The following is a 22,822-nucleotide window of genomic DNA, read 5'->3' as shown; positions in this document are numbered from 1 at the left end:
AAAAGTAGTTGTCATTCAAAAGTACTCAATTTGCCCTCAATTTTTCAACACAGGACATAAGATTTAGCAAACATCACTCAGATACACAGATTAGAAAGTATGAAAATTCTGGCTACAGAATAAAGAGGCAAAATAAGAGTATCTGAAGATATTTCTTCACTTGCATGTCTTGATGCTGCAACAGCAAGATTTAATGGTGTCTTTTCTTGTTTGCTATTACTTTTCTTCACAAGTACACATGATCTTTATATGAGCAGCCTGTGATACTCCAAAGCAGTATGGAGAATGTTTCATTCTAATCCACGCGAGAGTGTTTTGGTTTTCAGAGTAGCTTACTACCTTGTTGTGTAATTACAAGCATCCATCTACCCCTAAGACCAAGGCAATGATTTTGCCGTCTCAGGATTAGAGAAAAATCTGACCTCTATACACTTCAGGAACTTCATGCAATTTTAGAGGGGGAAATTGAGGAGCTTTCAGTTAAAAAATAAGCATCAGGAAATCTCCTTCTGGCAGCCAAATGCTAACAGTATTTCATAATTTCCTTTACTGTTGCATGTATTCCTTCAAATTTATTTTTTTACAACTGCATAATGACTGAAATCCACTTAGCCCTTGAAACTCTTATTTATTTTGTATCATTGTCTTTTCAAATTTCAGATCAAAACAAAGCTTTTAACGTTTTGTCCTAAATTCCACCTCTGCTTTCCATCTCCATTCTTCACCAAGATTGCAAACACCAAGAGCATCTGGATTCCTTACTCACATCTTTGATACAAAAGAATGACATATAGAGTGAATCCATTTCCTCCCATCACATCTCAAAGCTAACATGTCACTCATTACCTGTTCACACGTTTTTATAAACTTCCTGTTTGGCACATTTTGATATCTAACTCGCCCTTTTCCAAAGTAACCATGGCAGTAAGCAAGACATATAAATGATAATTGATGACTGAGTGACATCTAAGTAGTAGGGTTTTGCAGGGGTTTAGTTTTTGGGTTTGTAGGGGGGTTTTGTTGGTGCTGGTGGGTTTTTTTAACCCATGATTTCACACTTGCATAAATAATTGCTTAGCCCTTTTTTGCAGCATCAAATCCCAAGCTGAGCCAGAGATTACTAATACTCTAGACTGCATCTGTGGCCCAGAGAAGAAACATAAATGTCCTCCAAGTCACGATCGTATAGGGATTCTGGACAACTGGCAGAAACAACTCAGCAAGACAGCCAAGAATGCTAATTTCTTTTTTCCCCTAAACACAGAATCAATTTTCCTCTGTCAGAAATTCAAGCTAGCAAAGCCCACCACAGCAGAACAGCTGTCAAGTTTCCTTCTGAAATCCATAAAGTGTTTGTCAGGCTCTGTCTATGACACATGACATTTTACTAGCCTCTCCTCACCTATGCCATTCTGTTCTCCTCTACAGATAGGTTTTAATCACTTGGAGTGTTGTTTCACATTTGTCCTAATCCAGTCTGCTTTAAGACTTCCACTAAAAGAGAAGGTTCTGCTCCTCCCTTCTTTGCTCTTCCATGCATGTGACCATAACTGTAGTCAGAAAACCACTGTCTCTTTAGTTGACCAATGATCTGATCCAGCCTAGCTGCAGGCACACTGCTACTAGTTCCAAAAAGGGAGTAAGGCAAGACTACCCTTCTCAGCTTTAATCCAGTTAAAGTTAGGGTAAACACAACATGAACCTATTGTCTTCCATTTCAACATATACCCTGAAACAGGGCCAAAAGTGCATGGTTCAAGTGTACCACTGCCATAGTTGTCAAGGCATTAAGTGCAGGAATATAGACTCATTCAATTTAGAAGAAACATTAAATTATGATAGAATAGAATCACAGAAGTAATTACTTGGAATTGCCCTTTGGAGACACCTAAGCCCTGCTCTGAACAGAAGCAGGAAAACTCCAAAGTTAAATCTGCTCAGGGACTAGTAGATTTTTTTTTTTCCCCCTTTATTTCTTTACACTCTGCATCTTTGCTCATTAAACTGCACTAAGTAATGGAATTATTATATACTCACTGCATCAAAAAATTGAACTCTACCCCCTTCATCTATCTTCATCTTTCAGTGTTGCATAATACTAAAATTTGCCACAAGAATTTAACAGACTTAATTTTAGCACAACTTCCATAATTCATGGCTTTAGCCCAACTATGCCTGACTCCAGACTGAGAATCCAAAAGACACTGTTCTCCAACATATGCTCAAAATAACACCCATACAAGGTAAGGTTTTAGTGAAGGCTAAGTGTCCTTCATATAGCAGCAATGAATTTTAGCTATATCCATTCTCTATTTCTCCAATTCTCTTATTATCTAGTACCTTATAAGCATCAAGAATTATTTGAGGATTTAGTAGTGGAGTGCATAAATGCAGGTCCTGTGGAATGAGGTATTATGACAAATCTTTCCAAAATCACAAGGAATGTTAGTGCAAATGGCACATAAGAAATTCATTACTTAAATCATGTAAGACTATCGAAAGAACTATTCGAACACTTTGTTCCTGACATGAAGAGAGCTTCAGATTTACAACAGACTTACAGACACAATGTTATCATTAACGGTAATGTTTCTCCATACCCAAGCTGTGTCCATTCTTTGTGTAGAAGCAGGTATTATTGATAAGGTTGACACAACAACCAATGACATCACCCGTAGTAAACGTTGGGCCATAGGGTTGTCCAGTTCCAGAGGAACAGAATGAATGTCCATCATCTCCATGGTAACCATATGAATGTTTATCCCAACCTAGAGAACAAAGCATTTGCAATTTATTCGTTTCCTTTATTATGAAATAATGGAAAGACTATGTTAATACAGTTAATTACTATGCTCAGCTTTCTGCTTTCTAAGATTTCTTATCTAACAAATCTGTTTCATTTAAAAAAAATTGCAACTTCTTTTATCAAAATGGCTGAAAAGGTAATTCCATTTGTAGTAGGTAACAGGTAATGCAAATTCAGATAACCCATTTTTCTCTTTCACAAAATTATCAACACCAAAAATATAATCAGCTACAATGTGGAAATTTGAGAAGCTATATGCAGATCTGACATGTCCCAGTAAAGCAGTGAAGATTCTCCTGCTCTCCCTTTCATCTTGCAGAACTATTGCTACCATATGTCATAATCAAATTCTTCCTGGCTAAAACCCAAACATGCATCTCTGGGGAAACACATGTCTACTCCTGATTATTCTCAATGACTATTCAGCAGCAAGCAGTCTCTGCGTAATAGCAGAATCTCCAGACTGTAGTGTCACTAGCTTTGCTGCCCTGAAAATTAAAAGGAAAAAAAAATTATCAATACAGGTAAGTCACAGCCGGCAAGTAAATCGTTATGTATGCAAATATGGTCCTAATTTTGCAGGTGAAGAAGCTGCAGAACCAGTTAAGAAGCTTCATATTGTTACACTACTTAGTGTAATTCATAGCAAGCAATTTTAGTCTTTGCTCTTTTGAAAATACCTGTCCACATTCTCTGCAATTCCATAGTAAACAAAAACACATAGAAAAGAAGTAAACTTTCAGGCACCACAAAATCTTCCTAACAGGTCTATTAAATGCCTGTTCAAAATAATATAAAGCATGGTATTTCACACAAATTGCCAAGTTTCATATGCATATATGCACACAGTGTGACTGTAAGAAGTTACACTGACAACTCATTTTTAAAGATTAAAAGGTTAATTCTTCTATCAAGCTTCTGCCTAACAGGTTAATTTGGAAGTCTTTTCCATACTCAGGCCCTTAATCTGTACAATCGGTAGCTTCAGCTGGCACCACATTAAACATCTCTCAGTAAATTAAGTACCCTAAATTACTGCAGTTACATTGATTAGCAGTATCTTTGGTAACTATTTGCAATGCATCCTAAATCATACTCAAAATGACTTAATGCCACGAACTAGTAATTCATCCCCCTTTAACTGGGCTCACAATGTAACTGGGATCTGCTGTCATCATAAGGATCTCTAACAGAAAATTTGGGAGAGAAAGTAACAATGCATAAGAAAGAGAATACAGATACCCTGAGGCCAATTTAACATGATTTTATGCTTGGCTAATAGTAATAATTTCAAAAAATCAGTTAGTGCTTTGTTTGGTTGTTTGTTTATTTTGGTTGGGAGTTGTTTGTTTGTTTTACACATTTAAAGATCTAGTAAAAAAACAGCATGTACACACACACACAAAACTTCTGTAAATACTATACAGAACTACTGCAGACAATTGTTAACAAGACAGCATCCCTGACCACGCAAGTCCATGGAACAGTCTAAACTAAATACTCTGCTACACATCCTTACTATTAAGGTTGGACAAGTAACGGTACGGAAACTGATGGCAGGAGAGCTAAACTCACAGAATCATAGAATGGTTTGGGTTAGAAGAGACCTTAAAGCTCATCTAGCTCCAACCCCCCTGCCATGGGCAGGGACACCTTCTATTAGACCAGACTGCTCAAAGCCCCATCCAACCTGCTTTGAATACTTCCAGGGATGGGGCAGCCACAGCTTCTCTGGGCATGTTTGACTGAGTTTTTATCACAGTGGTTCATCCTTATTGTTAAAAAAATCATTTTTACAGAGCAAGGAAATCCATAGCTTCATTTTTAACAGGTAGCATGATAAAAAATACAAAATTTGTCTGCTAAAAAGTATCCGCACAATGTTATAAGTATATAATGTTATAAATTAACACAAAATTGATAGTACAGGAGCAAGCATACAGTAAAAGCTAAACTTTATTTTAGCTGCAAGCTGTACATAATTTAGATGACACATACAACACAGAGATGTCATGCTACACTCTGTTGCTTACTAGAACCTTCCTATCAAAGTCAAGCATATTTAAAAAAAGAACCACAATTAACCAACATGAGTAACTTACGTAATAAAAACTGGAACATACCTGGTAGTCTGTTCATGTTCACACCCTGTGCTGACAGCCCAATTCCCATGTAACTGTAAAAATGAAAGAACAAAAGAAATGTATCTCTCTCTTACAAACATACGTGTATACATATATATGGGAGTATTGCCAAGAAACACTGTGCTGATTAGTCATAAACCAATTAAGCTGCTGAGGGGTCATTTAATAGTGGCATAACAGCAAGGGAACTAAGAAGTAATTCCTAGTATATATGGTTCGATACAGACAGATTCTGTCCTTGAAGGAAGCAATGAAACCTGTGTTATCAATGGCAAATACTGGTATTAGCCATAAAGTATGAACAAAACCATCAAAGCCTATGCCTTATTTTTAAAGTAGGGATAAAGCTATACACATACCAATTTCATCATCTTCATCATACCTAATCATGTTTTGCACATAATCTGAAGTAATTTTACAAAATACATGCAAAACTCTGCATTATTTCTGCACCAAAATGCACCCTTAGCATAGCACTTACAAAAAGATCACACTAAACCATTAAAGGCTTGGATCTTAGAGCAGAATGCCATCTTGAGACATTTACCAGCAATGTTACTTAACTGTTGGGAATCTGTTGACAAACTAACAAGGGAAAATATTTTACTGTATTAACCCATAATCTTAAGTCTAAACAAGTTACACCCAGGTCAATAAAGTCCAAAAGTCAGCTTTACAAAAGGTAGTTTTAATAAAGTCATGTCCAGCATAAGTGTTAACAGTTTAATAGCAAGTACTGGAAAGTTGAAAAAAATAATCTCCCCGCTCCCAAATCACACTATTTGAAGTTAGTAGAAACAATTTTGCTTCTGTTCCGTAAGCAAAAGTAATTTCATGATCAGGATGACAAGAACCCAAAAAGAGAAACAGCATAATGAAGACTTATCAATCCCCCCCTGCACAAATTAAACCAACCCCCACGAGACTAAAGAAAGCAACTAAAAATCACCTAAACCTAACACTTCCTAGTTTATCAAAACATTCAAATCACTGACACTAGTTCAAACTAGTTAACATAAATTTGTCATGAATTAATAAACTGCATATATTTTTTAAAAAAATCACCCACGCCAGTTGGAAAATAGTTTAGGAAACATAACCTTTGTATTCCCATCTCATAAAATGCAAATTTTTAAGCAAATATTCTTCTAGGAAGTACAGGTTAATCTGCTGTTTTAAGTACCTTTCACGGAGAATGAAACTGAGCAGCAAATCTCAGAAGTCATATGCTTAATTGTGTACTGGACTTTCTGCTCTTTCTACTGATCACTTCCAACAGTTACCTTACCTGCTTCTATGTTTGATATTTACAAAGTCCTTCTCTAATAATTCCTACCATATGATACCATCTTCCTCCTGTTTCAACATACCAGCATGAAATGGAACCTTGGAACCATATAGCAGATACTACATTTAGAGATACTGGAGAGCTGAAGCAAAGGGCAACAAACAAAAGGAATAATCTTTGCTGCATTGTTAATTACATTACTAAGGCATGACTGCAGCAGCAGATTCAACAAAACAATTATAAATGAAAGCAACAAGTGGATAACCCTTGATTTTGTCTTAAATAACAATGGCAGAATTGTTCTTAGCATTGTCTGAAGTTTGATGCATGAAGGATTCTCATGTAAAGACAGAAAATCTGTTATTGCAAAGTCTCCTGTTAAGGATAATTTATTAAAGAAAGGAAACTAATTTTCTAAAATAATTTTAGATAACTTAAAGAAATCCACCAACTGCAAAAAGCCTTCCAATGTGAGTCATATAAAAAACCCATCTTCATCCCAAACAGAGTTTCATTTCAGTATTCTTATATAAACAAGATTAAGATTAAACAAAAACCGTAAAATGCTAGATAGAAAATCATCATTTAGGTAACATTTTGGTACGACTTGTTTTTTCTCCCCCAGATATTGTATCTTCTGAGCCTTCTCTTTAACTCAGTAACAACTGTAAACACAGACTCACTGTATTTAACACAGCTGGGAACAAGGAGAGTTGGAATTCATAGAAACTCAAGTAAAATTAGATTAAACCATTTCAAATAATTACCACATTTACTGTAGACATCTTTCAAAAGGAAAAAGGAATGTCTACAGTTTATGGTTTGGAAGTGAGAGAAATCAAAGGCTCACCAGTTAAGCTAATTTAATGTTTGTTATAGCTGAGGGATAGCAAATCTCATGTTCAACTATATATAGTATGCTAGAAACTGAGGGGGGAAACAGCACTATGACAGATAGACTTCAGATGCTCCAAAATTCATAACAGCAGTTGTATTTATGCCAAACCACTACATGTAAGGTTTTTTTTTTTTTTCCTTTTCCTGGCACCTGTAAGCTCAATAAGCTTAAAAATACTTTTTTATTTGGTTTTTAAAGAAGCTTAACCCACATTTAGGTCCAGAGTCATTGCCTGCAAAAAGACTTGCTCCAGTGGGAGGAATTATATAAACTGTCCTCCTGTTTGTTTCCTTGAAGTTCATGTATCATGTGTCTCAGAATCACAACAGTGTCAGAGCTATGCATCTAAGTTTTCCTCCCTTGCTCCATGATAAAAAAAGCATTCATGCTAGTACCCAGGTGCAATGCAGGCCCACACTGTTCTCAGTCAGTTCATGATGCGCTTCCTGCTGTCCTGTCACGTGAATGGGTTTGGTCTAGGAGGTAGCCACAGACAGGAAGAACAGGTCCACTAAGACTGTGTCATGCTGTAACAGCAGCCCTGGGGAAACAGAGGTGTCAACACCAGGAAGCAGCACGCTCCTGGTGCTGCACCTTCCAAAAATGGAATGACACAGTGTGGTTTGAAAGACCAGAGAGGGTGAATAATGGTGTGGTTCTGATGCCGCCTCCCCCATCACTTCCCTCTGTACCTGCAGACAGTGCCTCCGTCTCAGATCCCCACCCATAAACATCCCTGGATGCGGTGGTGGGAGGATCACTTACCTAGACAAATGGAACGAAGCAGCCCGGCACCCTTTTTATTAAGAAGCCCATCTCTCTGAGCATTTTGGTCTCACCACTTGTTACTCATCAACTTACTAAAGTGCTCAAATCTTACAGGAGCTCAGAAAATTAAAAACAACATATAAAACCACGCATGGAATACATGATAGCAACCCATGGGAGACTGAAGAGGCTGTGGCTGAAAACCAATTTAAAGTGCAGCTAAATCGGTCTTAGGACGAAGAAAGCAAAAGCATCTTATATACTCTTGATTTTTCATTTCAAATTGTATTTATTCTTATTCCAGTTTATTAAAGATATAGATCACCATTTTAGTGTCTCATCTAGTTTCATCTAGTTTCATCACTAGTCTCATCTAGTGTCTCATCTAGCACATCTTCTAGTTTACATTTCACAACCTCAAGTCATATAGAAATTTTTAGGTATACTACGAAACTACAGAGTTTAAAAATTGCTGAAGATTAACACTTGTTACCACAAAGCAAAAGAAATGTCAATGTCAAAAATACGGGCACTGTGATACCTATTTTTTCCCCACTAACACAGACACAAAAGCCTAGGCAGCAAAATGTATAAGAAGCAGATGAAGCTGAAGTGTCTATTTGGATGTCTGAACAGACTAAATGTGAGAAAAAAACCCAAACAGAATCAAATAAAAGGAAAAAATAGCAGTAAGAGATGATACAGAACTAGACTGCTAAAACATAAGGAAAAATACCCCAGCACTTCATAAAAGATACACAATTCTGATTTTTATTTGAAACTGTTCCATTAGGTCTTCTAGCCATCGCATTGAAGGTCTAAGGAAGATCTTTCAATATGGAGGTTGATAATAATCTGAATTCAGGTTAATTATATCCTATCCCACCCACTCCATAGAAAGTAATACATAATCTTAAAAACTATACCAAATCACACGTGCCTCAGAAAGCTTACTAGTGGTTAAAGATTAATTTAAGTACTAAATAATCATTTATTGAGTTAAAACAAAACAACAACAAAAATTGAACAAACAAAACCCCCAAAACAAATAATCTATACTGCATTTGTAAAGACAAGTCAAATGAGTTAACATATCTTTTAAGTAATGAAAAAAGAAAAAAAGGTAATAGCCTCCCTGTTACAAAGATTTCATTAGCAACCTATCTGCAAAGGGTCAAATTCCTTCTGAATCTCACTGTGCCCACATGTTCTATTAACAACAGTATAATCTGAAGAACTGCTATATTGAAATTCAAGCTCTTTTGATGATGACGAAGAAAGTAAATAATCAACCTGGTATCTTATCACCCACATGCTATACATTTAAAGAAAGCAACTTCGACCATATGGTGTTAAAACCTAAGTTACCATAATATCTGTAAGGAGCCTAAGTCGAAGCACCAACAGATGTTTACACCCATAAATAAGGCCACTGAAAACATCCTAATGTTTCAAATGCATTGACTACTAAGAAAAGCAGAATTAACACTCTGAAATAAAAAAAAAAATTAAAAAAAATGTAGGCTATACAACAGGTGTAATTTGTTTTATTATCACGTTTGTACCTTAGAAAAGGATACAAGTAGAAAAGACTGCAACATCTGTAAGAATTTTAAGACTAAATGATTTTCTAAATGGCTTGCACAACTGACTTGCAAGGATGTAGAAAGTCTGAATAATTTTCTCCTACACTGTCTCCACTGACTCTCTAAGGTCAGAAACACAGTACTCTAAAAAGGTATCTAAAATTCATTTTTAATATAGTTACTCTGCATTAAAATTTTGTAAAAATATGCTAATCCAAGATCTTTATTGTCTGCACAATCACAATAAGAAATGAGCTGTTAAATTTATCTCTACTTAAATGTTTCAAAATATGCCATAGACAGTTTGAGTCTTTCATTTCAAATTGAAAACAAGTTTAATTTTATGGAATGTTTCCAAGGAAACAGTATTTTGCACACGATAAACCCAGGTTTCAGATTATTCCATTTCCACACAGAGAGGGGAAAAACCCACCAAAAAAAAAAAAAAAAAGGCAGTCATCTTGCACAGTGCTCAAAATTATTACTCCTGTAACGTTTTGCTTGTGATTCCTATCATGTTCCTAGAATGATTCTCATTTCCTGACATCCCTCACTTTCTGAGTTTGCACAATTTCACCTTGTGACACTTCTCCTTAAGCACTTTTTGAGGACCACACTGTCAGAAAAGTGTAATTGCACAGACAATAACGTAAGTCTGGGCTGCAGTAAGATTATCATCTATACACTGTATTTATGTGAACGAACCTCATAAGAAAGAAATAACTTTGGATTCTGCAAGAAGCAGGGACTGAGAAATGAAATATATTCTCGACTTTCTTTTTACATTAGAAATCTTCAGTTCCAGAAAACATCAACAAAGAAATAAAACTCTCTTGTTGCAGTTACATGTATTTCTGACCAGTTAAACACAAACCTCAAATAATCCTCTTACACATTCAGCTGCTGTTCATTTCTGTCAAGTGTCTGGTCTTGTACACTCAGGTAAAAAATGAATTACTGCTACAGTTTAAGAAAAGACACACTTGCTGATTCATGATCCAATCTCTTCTTGCAGCTGCTGCTTCAAATGAAGACACTAATGCAAGAAAGCTACTTCAGACTTTATCAGATTCTACTGTACACACAAGTACTCTGCTTATAATGCTGCAAGACATACTTATATGTTAATAGAGACTGAGTGAAGTTTGCATGTTGTAACAAATGCCTGTGATTGTAACAAATAACCATTGAGGACATATCAAAACTATAAAAATAGGTCTTAAGACCGCACAAAATTTTCACATTAGATTAGTAGCGTACAAAAATACAATCAAAACAGCAGCTATATTTTATTGTTTTATGCTTTTGTTGTGAACAAGAAAATGGGTATACTGGATGCTAAAGGAAAAGCCAACTTACTGCAACAGAAACAATCTATAATTAAAAAAGTATGGTTTCTGTTTAAAGAGTTACACATACATGCTCTGAAAGACAACAAAGCATTTGTATTTCACAAACATCACTCAAACACACTGAAACACCTCAGGCTAAACCATACGCATGGGTGTAATGAAAACTCAAACTTAATTCTCACTGTATTTTTGGTTTGGATAGCTCTTCCTTTTTTCTTTCTTCAACCCCTTCTTAACATACACAACACGTACTACAAGATACTGCCAAAACAACAGATGACTGTATGGCCAGTGTTAAAAACCAGCTATAATCTAGCCATAATCTAAAGCCTTATTAACACTGCTTTACCAAAAAGCATACTGATTACTTTATGTGAATTTCTATAGTAACATTTTATTTTCATGCAGAACATTTAGCAGAACTTGCACATGCAATATAAAGTACACCTATGAAGGTCTGAATTGGTACAACCACACCACAGACTAAACAACCACGCTTACAGAAGTGTAAACTGAGTGCTATCTACTAAAAGACTAAAGCTCTTCTAAACCTAGTTTTCATTTTTTCTTCTAGATGGCTTTGCATTTCCAATTCTTGTTTTCATTCTTCATTGAAAAAAAGAAGCACATCTGCTTAGAGAATTTTGCATTTTAAACATACATCTTCCTCAACTGTTGTAAAAGCACTAAAGACTATCTAGATGTACATGGCATTACTATCATTTGCCCATTGCTAGTAATTGTATTGACAAATCAATGAGTAAGCTAAAGAATGGACAGAAATTCAAGACAACGAGGTTAAAGGCATTTCCCCAAAAAGTTCATTTTTCCTGGGAAAGAAACAAGACAAAAGGTCTCTCCTGGTGAAAGATTTAAAAAAACCAAAAGGCTGTATTTAAACTAAAATTAAGTGGGCAGAATCTGGTACTCTGACCACAAGTAGCATTCCCACTCTCCTGAACTCAGATGATCATTTCTGCCTCAAGCTCCCTTCTCTTTTGCTGCCATAGCTAAACATGAAGCGATACAAACAGCCATATTGGGGAATGAACCTGGCTGAAAACTAACTCTTCAAATAAACTTCTGAAGAATGAGCTACCCAATCTGGTTTACCATGAAGTTGACACAGTCACAAACTGGGACAAGGGTCATGAACTCAGTGAGTGTTCAGAGGCTGTTTCTTCTCATGGCCAAATCACCAAGTCTTGAAACTATGGTTTAGAGTAAGAACTGCAAACGTTCAAAAAACATTGACCTGACTGGAAATAAAAGAGACTCATTACAAAACCAAAAAGCCTAAGACTGAAATTCATGTAGGAATGAATGATCACTCAGTAAATCATACACACGTAAGCTGTTGATAACATAAAATGATGAAAAGTAGTTTGCTTCTGAAAGCCAGGTAGCCAGTGGTTACCCTTAAGACAGCCCCTGGAGAGTGGAACCAGAGTATGCTTATACCTAGTGTGAAACGCCGAAGAGTGCAACCTAAGATTACAGCAAAGCTCACAGACTCTTAACTGAGAGAAATTATAGACAACTCTTCACCATTAATGAAGGATGCCCACAGGAGCAGCATAAAGCTATAGGACTTATAGTTCATATAAACTATGACAGTACCATGTAAGCATCTTTAGTTGTGTGAAAGAGGGATATGTTAACTGGTATCTGAAATAAAATATTAGCTGTGGGGCTGTAGGCAGATGCATTACTGCTTTATACAGAGCCAGAGGACCCAAACGTGTATATGAGTAGCAAAACTGAACTCAGTAAAAAGCAGCATAAGAAAACTAAAATCAAGATTTCAGAAAGACTGGAAAAGAGAATGGCCATCATGGTGGTAATTTTTGGAAAGTGAGGGGGCAGTGTAGTATTATAGCAGATTTAGAGACTAAGGCTTACATCTCCGAATCACAAGAACCATATGACTTGACGGACCCTTGTTCATTCCCATTTCGAGACCGACGATGTAGTTTGCTTTAATTAAGCTCCTATTCTAGAAATTCAGATTAAACTAAAAATAGAGTTGTATGCAAAAGGCAACGCCATACCTATCTTACTCCCTTGAGGACTGTATTAAGAAATTACAGAACAAAAACTACATGTTAATTCTAGTTCTCTGACAGATCAACCACAAATGAGGGCTGTGTTAAGAGTGTACAAAGGTTTAATTTAAAGCTAAAACTATGTTTAGCTTCCCCAACTACATCAGAATTTTTGATAGTACTCGCTGCAATACTTTGCATTAACTGACATATATGTATACATTTATGTTTACATTAACTGCAGATTTCAATAGGGATGCAAATATAATTTCTTGCAGTTAATATTCTCCTTCCTACCATGCTTTCTAATCATCACCTTGGTACTGTTCCCCATACTTACACCCAGTACTCATCTACTGTCACCATCTCCAATCGCTCACATCATTGTCCGCAATGTTCCACATAAAGCCAAACAAAACAAAGCAAAAAGAGAGTATAAAAGGAGAATGTAAATAAATATAGAGGTCCTCAGACTGAAAAAGGAGACATGAAATTCAGGAAGGAAACTGAAGAACAACAACAGAAAATATTTACAGAGCAAAATGACAGCCGGTTAGCACTTTTAACAAGAGATTAAAAATATTTAAGATAATTATTACACTTATCTTTACTGTAGCAGCACATTAAAAAAAAAAAAAAATAAAAATCACAGGACTCTTCATGCCAAACACTGCATGAATACCAAGACCGTTTTTGTTTGAATGATATTTCTACCTTATTACTCTTCCTAACCTTACTTCTCACTTCCCTTTTTCTAACCATCAGTTACCATCATTTGCTGCATGGTCCTATCACTCCCCACTGAGGCATCAAAAAGCAACTTCATTATTCATCTGCTCTGCAACACCAACCTCCACACCCATTTCTTACTACCTAGTAAGCCTGCTTTCATGCTTCCTTCATTGTGTCCATAATGCCTAGAAGTTGACCATCAAGAACATCTGCAAAATTAATGTTATTATGCACTTTCAAATTCCTACTCAACTTTTACCCCCTGAATATGTAAAGAATTAAATGATCTAGGTCACTAGTGTGACAAAACCAATACTGTTGTTGCACACAGAGAGTTAGAAGAAGCCATACAGGAAGCCATGTCATACCCATGCCCTATACTAAAAAGAGCTGCGCTCCTTCAGCAGGAGAATAATCTTTGTGATTGCCCAGCAATTTTGATACACACAAGATCATATTCCAGGAGCAGTGCCACCAAAATAGCACAAAAAATTAAATTTTCTACACTAGTTTTTTAGTAAAGGTTTTTAGAAAAGGTTTTTGACAATTTGAGGCAAGTCATGCTAATTAGAGCACACAAAGCAAGAATGCTGTTAGACTTGCCCATATAACATAGTAGATGGACTGAATACTTTAAGCTGAATTCATTAAAAAAGAAGTTGTAAAGGCTACTACCAAGGTTAACTCAAATTAAACACCATTAAATTATTCACTGATATTTATGAAAGTTGAAAGCTATACTTCAGCTTGCAGACAGATATCTGAGTTGCCTTGGGAAGTCTGGGATTTATTTTAAGCAGTACTATAAAATATAGCTGTAGAGCTTCCACAGCTATGGCCTTGATGCTTTTGCAACAGTAACGTGTTTTAACTAACTGACCCTATTAGTTTCATGCTGGTTTTCTACAGATCTGGTCTTCCTGACCTCTGTTCCCATTATTGGATATGAAGTAGAGAAGAAAAATAAAAAAGGTAAAAATGGTAGAAATTTCACCTGCAGGTGAAACACAACAGGCAGTTAGAAAGAACTAATAAAACCTATTAGGCACAAGCTGGTTTCTGTAGACCTACTTCTTTTTCCCTGCATTTAATTCCCCAGTTTACTTTAATTACAGGCTAATTTAGTAGTTTGAATGCAATGTAACATCGAACCCTAAGAGATTCACACTGCATCTAGTCAAAGACCTCTTGGACCTGAAAAAAGGGTCTAAAGGTAGACATACCTACATCCAATGAGGCTCCACTCCTGTACCAGCCTCCTGCTCTGTATCAGCCAAGCTAGATTTGGCTTTGTGCACAGTATTCCCCATAACCATACTATCTTATATGATGAAAAGAATTAACATCTCAGCTCATCATGCAGCTAATGTTTCAGAAAGTGCTATTAAAAAAAGGTCACAACACTGAAGCAAGGAAAAGGCAGTATGCATTGTCATTAACTGAAAAAAGCACCTCTCCATTTTTTTAAGCAGTCTCAGCAGGCAACTTCACAAGGCTCAGCTATGTACATCTCACAAATAACCTCTTAAAAAACAAATTCTACTTTTGTAGGATTGCCCTGAGTGGCCTAGTGAATTAGAAATTACTAAAATGCAACACGAAGAGGTCAAACGTAAAGCGTTAGAGGAGCTAAGTAAAATGACGTCCCCACACATGGACACTTTTTGAAATCTACTACTTCAAAAAGCTAGCTTCCAAACTAAGCAGGGAGAAATACATTTCGAGATATGTGCATCAGTGGTAAATCACAGTAAGAACCTCCCCTTAACTGACAGCAGCAGGGCAATTTAAGAAATAAAAAAATAAAAAGTTTAAGGAATAAAAAATAAAAAACAACCCACAAAAGGTGTTCCTAAAACTTACAGACATTAGTGTTTCAAGTCATGTTTTGCTATCATCTCAATTTAATAATAATCAGGTCTTCACACTGTGACAAATGCAACTACAGATGTAAGTTTCTTCATAGCAAAGAAATCTCTCAGAGGTAACTTTTCGGAAGTAACAAACTCATAAATGCCCCTCCAAAGCAGCAGCAGCACTGAGAGGCTATTTTTCCAACAGATTCGCAATTCAGATGGATTCTGGGAAGTAGCAGCTGCACTCACTCATTAACTCTTGCTCTTTCCATAGGGTGACAAATTCCCAGGCACCTATTCAGAACACTTCCATTTATTCTTATTACCGTTCACCAACAAGCAGCCTTAAGAATAACTTTCCATTTTCAAATTGATATGACATCCATGGAAAGACTGCACTGCTGAGATCAGTTGGTCTGCTGCACACAATCCTAAAATTACATTAAGGTTTGTAAAGTCACATAGCCAAAACCCAACCTTTAAAAGGTAAAAGCAGAGTCAAACTATGACCTTTCAAACCCTAAATTCCCTATCAAGAGAAAATGAGAAGATGCTGTTACAGTACTTATTGTGTACACTGATTTGTGGACAATAAATACCGCAATCAATTCCCTTAAAACAACCAAGTATCAGAGTACAACTTCTCATGAGTAATGAAATAAGCTATATAAAAAGCAGTAAAATATGAAAATAAGTTTCGATACAAAAGATATCTGTCAACTGAAAAAAAGATGACATGAGACAGTATTTCAAGTAATAATTAATAATACACTCAATGCTTACCCATCTCTTCCCTTACTGACAATTTTAACTTCAAAATAGTATATGCCACACGCTGCAGGTATAGGGTGTGTAGCTCGAACAGAAGCAGCATCTTTTGGAGTTTTTCCATGACCTGAAAAACAATTGCATTCAAAACTCAACAAAAAATATTTTAGATAATTGCAGAAGATGACTCAAAGGTATACATACCAACTATTCAAAACAGAAGGCTTACGTAATTGAGCAAACAATACACAATATTCTAATCAACCTCATTTTTATGCTAGAGTATTTTCTTCCAACATTAAGTTTTCATTATAGGCACCTGCACTGCAACTAAGCATGCTATGAGAAGTTCTGGATATACTAATCTAAAAGGTTCTACAATTATTTGAAGGGAAACTAGAAAAAAGTTTAATCACAGTAAGTAACGTAACTGGCAAAAGCCAACCTAGGTTTGAAAATGCGTGATTTCTCAAATGCACACAGCTTACTCATTTTACAGACTGAAACATGATATAACACAGCTTAATCTAATGCTCAGTGCTTCTGAATCTTCAAGTTAAGATACTTTAATTCCGAATGTCCTTCAGAATAAACATCATTATATGGAATGTACAATTCATTTCCATGTTTTGAATGTTCTCTCAAGACAGCATTAAGTGTTACAGCCTGCGACTGCGCTAATGCAGCTCCTACTCCTGTTTCTTATAAGGCTCACTATGTATCACCTCTGCCACAAGAAGAATGCCCAGTGCCAGCTCTTGTCTACTCTCAGGATTTTCAACCTAAACCCAAGAGCCACTTGCATTCCACTAAGGCTAACTCCTCTGAACATGTCATCCTCTTCACAGCTCACTGCTCCAAAGGCAACTTGGCCAGATGACTTGTTATAGCAGCAACCTGTTCAAGCAAGCTCAGTGTCTCCCAGGCACACCAAAATCCCACAATTATTGCACGAAAGTTACACACAGGGTCACAGGACAGATTAAGGGAAAAAAAAATTAAAAAAAGAAAACAGAGCAAAGTGAAAAGTATACTGGATCATGGCAAGAGGTATTTCAGTAAGATGGCAACCATGAACAGATGTCATTGCCATAATGCATGGAGATCCCATGCCCACACTCCATGTGGATCTGAGGCATGATGAAGAGAGATGGCTGCCTGGAGTGTGCAGTGCAAATCATTTGGGCTGCAAGCACTCCAGCTGTCATCTCCAGTCCAGACAGGGAGGCCTACTGCACCTGCATAGCAATTGGTCTGTGTATGCCAAAAAATTACAACTACACTTCTTCCAGTGGCATTAACACTGGAATTACTGCTCAGGCACAGATTAATCATGTCTCACGTACAGCAAGCTGGGTGACACAGGAAAATGCTGCAGGAAAATGACAGCCCACCCAGCCAGAAAGATAGGCACAGCTGACCTACACTTCTGAACCTCTAAGCACAGAGCCATCTAGTGAAAATGCTGGTAAAACGGTAAACAGCTTATCTGCCTGCAGAGCTAGCACCATCTCTTATCAAAAGGCATACAGTCAGCCAAGGAGAACTCTCCACTTCATTGTGAACGCATCTGCATCTGACACTTTGCTAACACAGCACAAGTTCTTCACTCATTGAGATTAGGTTTAACCCACAAAGTTTTTCTGATGTAACCAGTTCACCTTAACGTATTACTACCTTTAGCTATCTTACTTTTCTGGGTGCAAATGCACTGCTCACTTCAACATGCTATTACTAAACATTTTATATAAAGATCCCTCAATCACCTCACAGGTTTTACAATATTAAGCTTCTGCATGTTGTTTTCAGATGTCTTGTATGAGCAAAAACCAGTAATTTACTCCTCCATACACAAGACAGCATGCATGTTTTATTGTTTACCACTTAAGTTATTTCCTTAGGCTGTGTCAACCAAGGTAATAAGCAAGTACATAAGCTTAGAGCTTCCATAGGTTTGCTTGGTTTTCAAGTGCTGGTAGCTTACTATTTAGCTAGTATAAATTAGATTATCATTCCTAAGTATGCAGCAATCCTTCAGCTAAAAGGCACTCAAAACTTTATGAGCAGAAGATTAAACTCCTGAGAGATCCCTTAAATTCAGACAGCGCTGATTAAGTGATGCGTTGGTTAGAGGAAGGGGTGCGGCGAAGGAAGGATACTTTCTTTTTAAATGTCCTTAGTTTTTTAATTTAAAATAGACTGCAAATAAGTTCCCTTGGTTACTCTATGCACTTGACAATCTGTGTGGTTTCAGTCTGAGTCAGTCTCCTTATTTGGGCAAGTCTTCCACAGAGAAGACGAAAGTAGTAGGAACTAGCCAAATATTATTGAAAATGTACATCCATTACCCAGCAGACTTTGTTTTGTGAAATCGCAGTCTAAGTGTTTGGAAACAATACTGATTTAAGGTACTCTTAGCACCTCTTCCTGAAACAAGTCCCCTTCTCCCACTCCCTCCCCAGTCCAGACAGCTATTTGCAAGGATATACCATGAAGCAGATTGATTAGATGATCGGGCTTTAAGAAACCTACCAGATTTTTTTTTTAAGCAGCAGATCAGTTCCCTGATCCAGTTCACAACACAGCCACACACAGCTGTCGCACCACAAATAAGAGGTCGACCCAGGGGCAGAAGTAACATGATACCTTACCAGTATTGCCAAACACCTCATGTGGTGAGGCAACATGCTTGGGGAAGTCAGTGTCCAAAACTACTTTCATGCCATTAAACCAGAAGACACCCTAAATTTAGAACTGCTGTCCTTTTAATACAATCTTCTATGAATCCCATTTTACTACTTAAGTATGTTGCTTTTGTTTGTAGTTATATACAGTTATTATTTCTAACAGCAAATTCAACTGCATCAAGCAGTTAACTACTTTCAAATACCCCAAATACCTCTACATTGTCTCAACATGCTACTTGAGACTTTCAGTACTACTGAGCTACGTTGGACTACATGAAGAGTCATAAGACGCTAGTTACGAGCCAGCTTTAAAATAAGAAAGAGGTTCTTTACAGAACACGTAGTTGAACCGCAAAATTTCTTACCAAAGTATGTTACAAATGCTACCGTTTAAGTGGATGCTGGGCAAGCTTCTAGAACAGAAGTTAACTGAGAAACCGCGTTCAGCTCAGGATGCCATTCAGCTTAAAATGGCTGGAAACTGAGAGGGGAACACACAGATACACCTTGTTTCTAGAGTTTTCTGTAGGGACTCGCTTATGGCGGCTGTAACTGATGGGACACTGAGCTGAGTGGCCCATTAACTTGACTTTATATACTGCTGTCACGTTCCCTGGTAACCTGAATCCCCACTTCCCCCAGTTCCTTGTAAGCAGGAACTTTGACACCCAACTTCAAATTTCTGAATTGGAGGGTCCAAATGCCTGAAGTAGATCATACGAATGCTGCCCTATGTTCCCTAAACCAGGGCACACCGTTCTTTCATAGTTGCAAGCTACAGTTAAAGTTTTTTAAAGAATACTTCTAAAATATGTATTATTTAACACTAAAATTTGGTAATTTTCAGCATTAAAAAGAGAATTCTGCAAACAGATGCACTGGGGCAGAGAAGGGAAAATAGGCGTACAAAGCTCAAACTTTACACTGTAAACCAGATCACAGGTAAGTTCAATTACCAGAACTGGTTTTCATTGGGCTTTAATCTGAAGTGCCTATCAACCATGAGTTAACCATGATTAAGGAGTAAAGCTTTATTTCTTCAGCAATTATTTACACTGATGATTTTTACCGAAAGTAGTGTCCTTTAGCAAAATTAAACTGAAATTAATCTAAATTTAAACTCCAGCTACTTAAAAAAAAGCCAGTTCTGATAAAACCATATTTGGAGACGCCATTTCAGCTTTCAAAAATACAATCTTTGAGCCTAAATTTAAGTATGTAATGTATATGCACCAAATAGTCCAAAAGAACCCAATGGGAGTGCCTACCTAGACAAAAGCAAGCATTTAGACAGTTTAAATCCTTAAATGAAGTTTACATAAGCTGAACTGCAGTTATTTCCAACAGGTGGTTCAATGACTTGCTCACACTGCCAAAAATAAAATAATCAAGGCCTAATCTTCTGTCGATTTCATTAGGAAAGTTTCACTGAGACTGGGGGGGTGGGGGAAGACATGCACAAATTACTGATTTTACTTCAACTTTTCCCCCAGTTTGAAAAAAGCAAGATATCTCAGAGCTACAAAGGTGTCCTGAATGTACTGCAAGTACATTCTGAATGTACTTCAAGTGTTTTCTGCCAGAAAAAATTGACACCATCCTTGTATCACTGAATGACAACACAAAACTATTACTACAGAATCCTCTTCTGGTTTAGTTATTTCCTTTAGTTACATCCTTTTCTGTTACAGAAATTGGGATGTACAGTTTGTACTGAAAATAAAACAGATTTATTTTTTTTTTTTTTTTTAGTTTGGCACTAGAGGCAGTTCAAAGGCAACTGCATCATAAACAAACGTCTGGCTAAGATTTCCTGGCCTGTGATACATTAGAAAAAGTTCACACAATGGCAGCTTACTCAAATTGCATAACTTTCCTCAGCTTTTTTTGGACAATTGTCACAAGACTAACTTAAGTGAAGTTACTAGAGGACTTTCCATGGTTTTAGTGCTAATGCTTTAGTCTGTTTACCTAATTCTGTATATAGTTTCTTTCATGGTTACAATCTGCATTGAGTCTGTATTTTTATCTCCTTATACTACATAGCATAGATTATTATCTGCTGGAAACTGAACTTGTCTGTCTAGTGGAACATTCATATTACACACAGCATTTATGAAATCCCTTTTCCCAATGAGATACATGTGTTAATTTTAAGTATTTTAGAAATATGTAGAAATACTTTAAAAGATGTCTCGCCTTCATAGCTACATATTTTGTGCGGCAACTCCTTTACATGTAATAAACATTTGTCTGAACCCTTATGCTTACGCTGAACCACTTCCCTACAGCTCAGAGCTGTTAATACTACAATTAAGTGAAGTGACATAACTAACTTACTTCTACTGTTTTTCATGTCTCCCTTGTATAGATATACCACGTACAACAGTCACTAAGACAGTGTTAGCATTTTATCAGCTTACACAGCTAACTGGCAGCAACACAGAAACGTACGTCTGCCCGACTGAAAACCAAAACCACCCTCAGGTATAGTCTTTAATGTATATTACAGTATCACTGATGGCAACATGTACATATTTCCCATCCAGATTTTGACAAAGCTTCCTAATCAAGAGCCAGAATTTGTAAAAGTATAACAGAATAGCTCATTGTGGAAAGAAATCAGCCTGCTCTGGTAAACAACATGGCAGTCAATGCAACTTCCCTTCAACCACCTCTCCATGTATGTTTTCCTTTTCTTTTTTAAGTAACACTATGATTTTGAGAGGTAACACAACAGACCACTGACCCTCAACAAAATTTAAAGAGCTGCTATGCTGATGCTGGATTGTACTCCTTTCTTTAAATCTCCACTGCTTGATCAATGCCTGGTTTTGCGGCAGTTTTGATTTTTAAACACTCTCTAGGATGCTTGCAAAAAGCTTCAGGTCCAGAAACGCAGCGCACAAAGCACCACAGCTGCAATGGGCAGAAAGAGACATCTACTGCAGCTCATGTTTCCATACAAGTTGTCCACTGGTATGCAAGAAAATGAAAGGAATCTTCAAAATTACATAGAAAGGACTATCATTCCTCTCACAAACCAATGAAACAAAGATAACACTGCTCGCAACACATCAGCACATTAAAATTATGAAGCTAATTATATGAAAAAATTTACTTTGAAAGATTTTGCTCTGATTGTTCCCCTCACCCATTTTTTCAGAGGCAATTACCCCCAACACATTCAGGATGGAAGGAAAGCACTGATGTTACCTCTTTGTACCTTCCATCAGTCACAGACAGGAGGAAATTACTCAAGAAAAACAGTTCTATAGCAAGAAACCTACAGAGGCACCAGAGAAAGCTTAAGTGCACAACTTCAGAAACACAAAATAGTAAGAATTGCTTTTAATTACTGGCTTCTTTGAACAAATCTGTCTTCTCTCCCTTCCCTGCATATTTTGGTCAAGAATACAACAGATCTTTATCCATGCTCAATGCGCTATTCAGATTTCCTTTCAATAAAAACATCTACCATTCTTCCACTACTACTTAGATAACTTCAGAAGCACTGAAAGTGCCAATATTCCACTAGAAGATACTTTGAATGCTTTTGATTGTGACTTTTACTTGCAACTGAATTGTAGAAACAAAATTTCGCAGTGCTAAGCACATTCTTACTTGCTATCTTCCCTTATTCTCCTCACTGAATCTCCTCGTTTTCTTCCTTGTTATTGTATTCTCAGGGCTGAAGAATCCAGGAGGGAGAAAAGGCAGCAGATGTTTTAGAGGGTTTTTCCCCCCGTTCTTAGGTAGGAATGCCCTAATACCATTCATTGCTTAGCCTGGTTAGCAACTCCAGGTGCCAGGCTACAAACATATACACGGGTCTGCCCTAATAGCGACCTTTCTTAAATTACCAGGAAGATGGGTCACTTAAGAAGCCATT

General features: G+C 36.9%; 1 protein-coding gene across 7 annotated transcripts in view; it reads right to left on the bottom strand.

Moving 5' to 3' along the window:
- RANBP9 (RAN binding protein 9) overlaps positions 1 to 22,822 on the bottom strand; it is a 40,581-nt gene that overhangs the window by 15,041 nt on the left and 2,718 nt on the right. For all 7 annotated transcript variants that reach the window (XR_003990020.1, XR_003990045.1, XM_030476197.1 and 4 more), the window contains 3 exons: positions 16,259 to 16,370; positions 4,930 to 4,982; positions 2,601 to 2,768 (listed from right to left, as the gene is read on the bottom strand). Coding sequence is in view for 5 of the 7 variants with exons in the window: in XM_030476197.1 (XP_030332057.1) it covers positions 2,601 to 2,768; positions 4,930 to 4,982; positions 16,259 to 16,370 (333 nt within the window). In the remaining 2 variants the exon portion in view is untranslated. The remainder of the gene's footprint in view (positions 1 to 2,600; positions 2,769 to 4,929; positions 4,983 to 16,258; positions 16,371 to 22,822) is intronic.

The sequence above is a fragment of the Strigops habroptila genome, chromosome 1 (assembly GCF_004027225.2).
Source record: "Strigops habroptila isolate Jane chromosome 1, bStrHab1.2.pri, whole genome shotgun sequence".
NCBI classification, from domain to species: Eukaryota; Metazoa; Chordata; class Aves; order Psittaciformes; family Psittacidae; genus Strigops; species Strigops habroptila.
The sequence above is the reverse complement of the archived record's forward strand: the minus strand, read 5'-3'. Positions and strand labels throughout refer to the sequence as shown.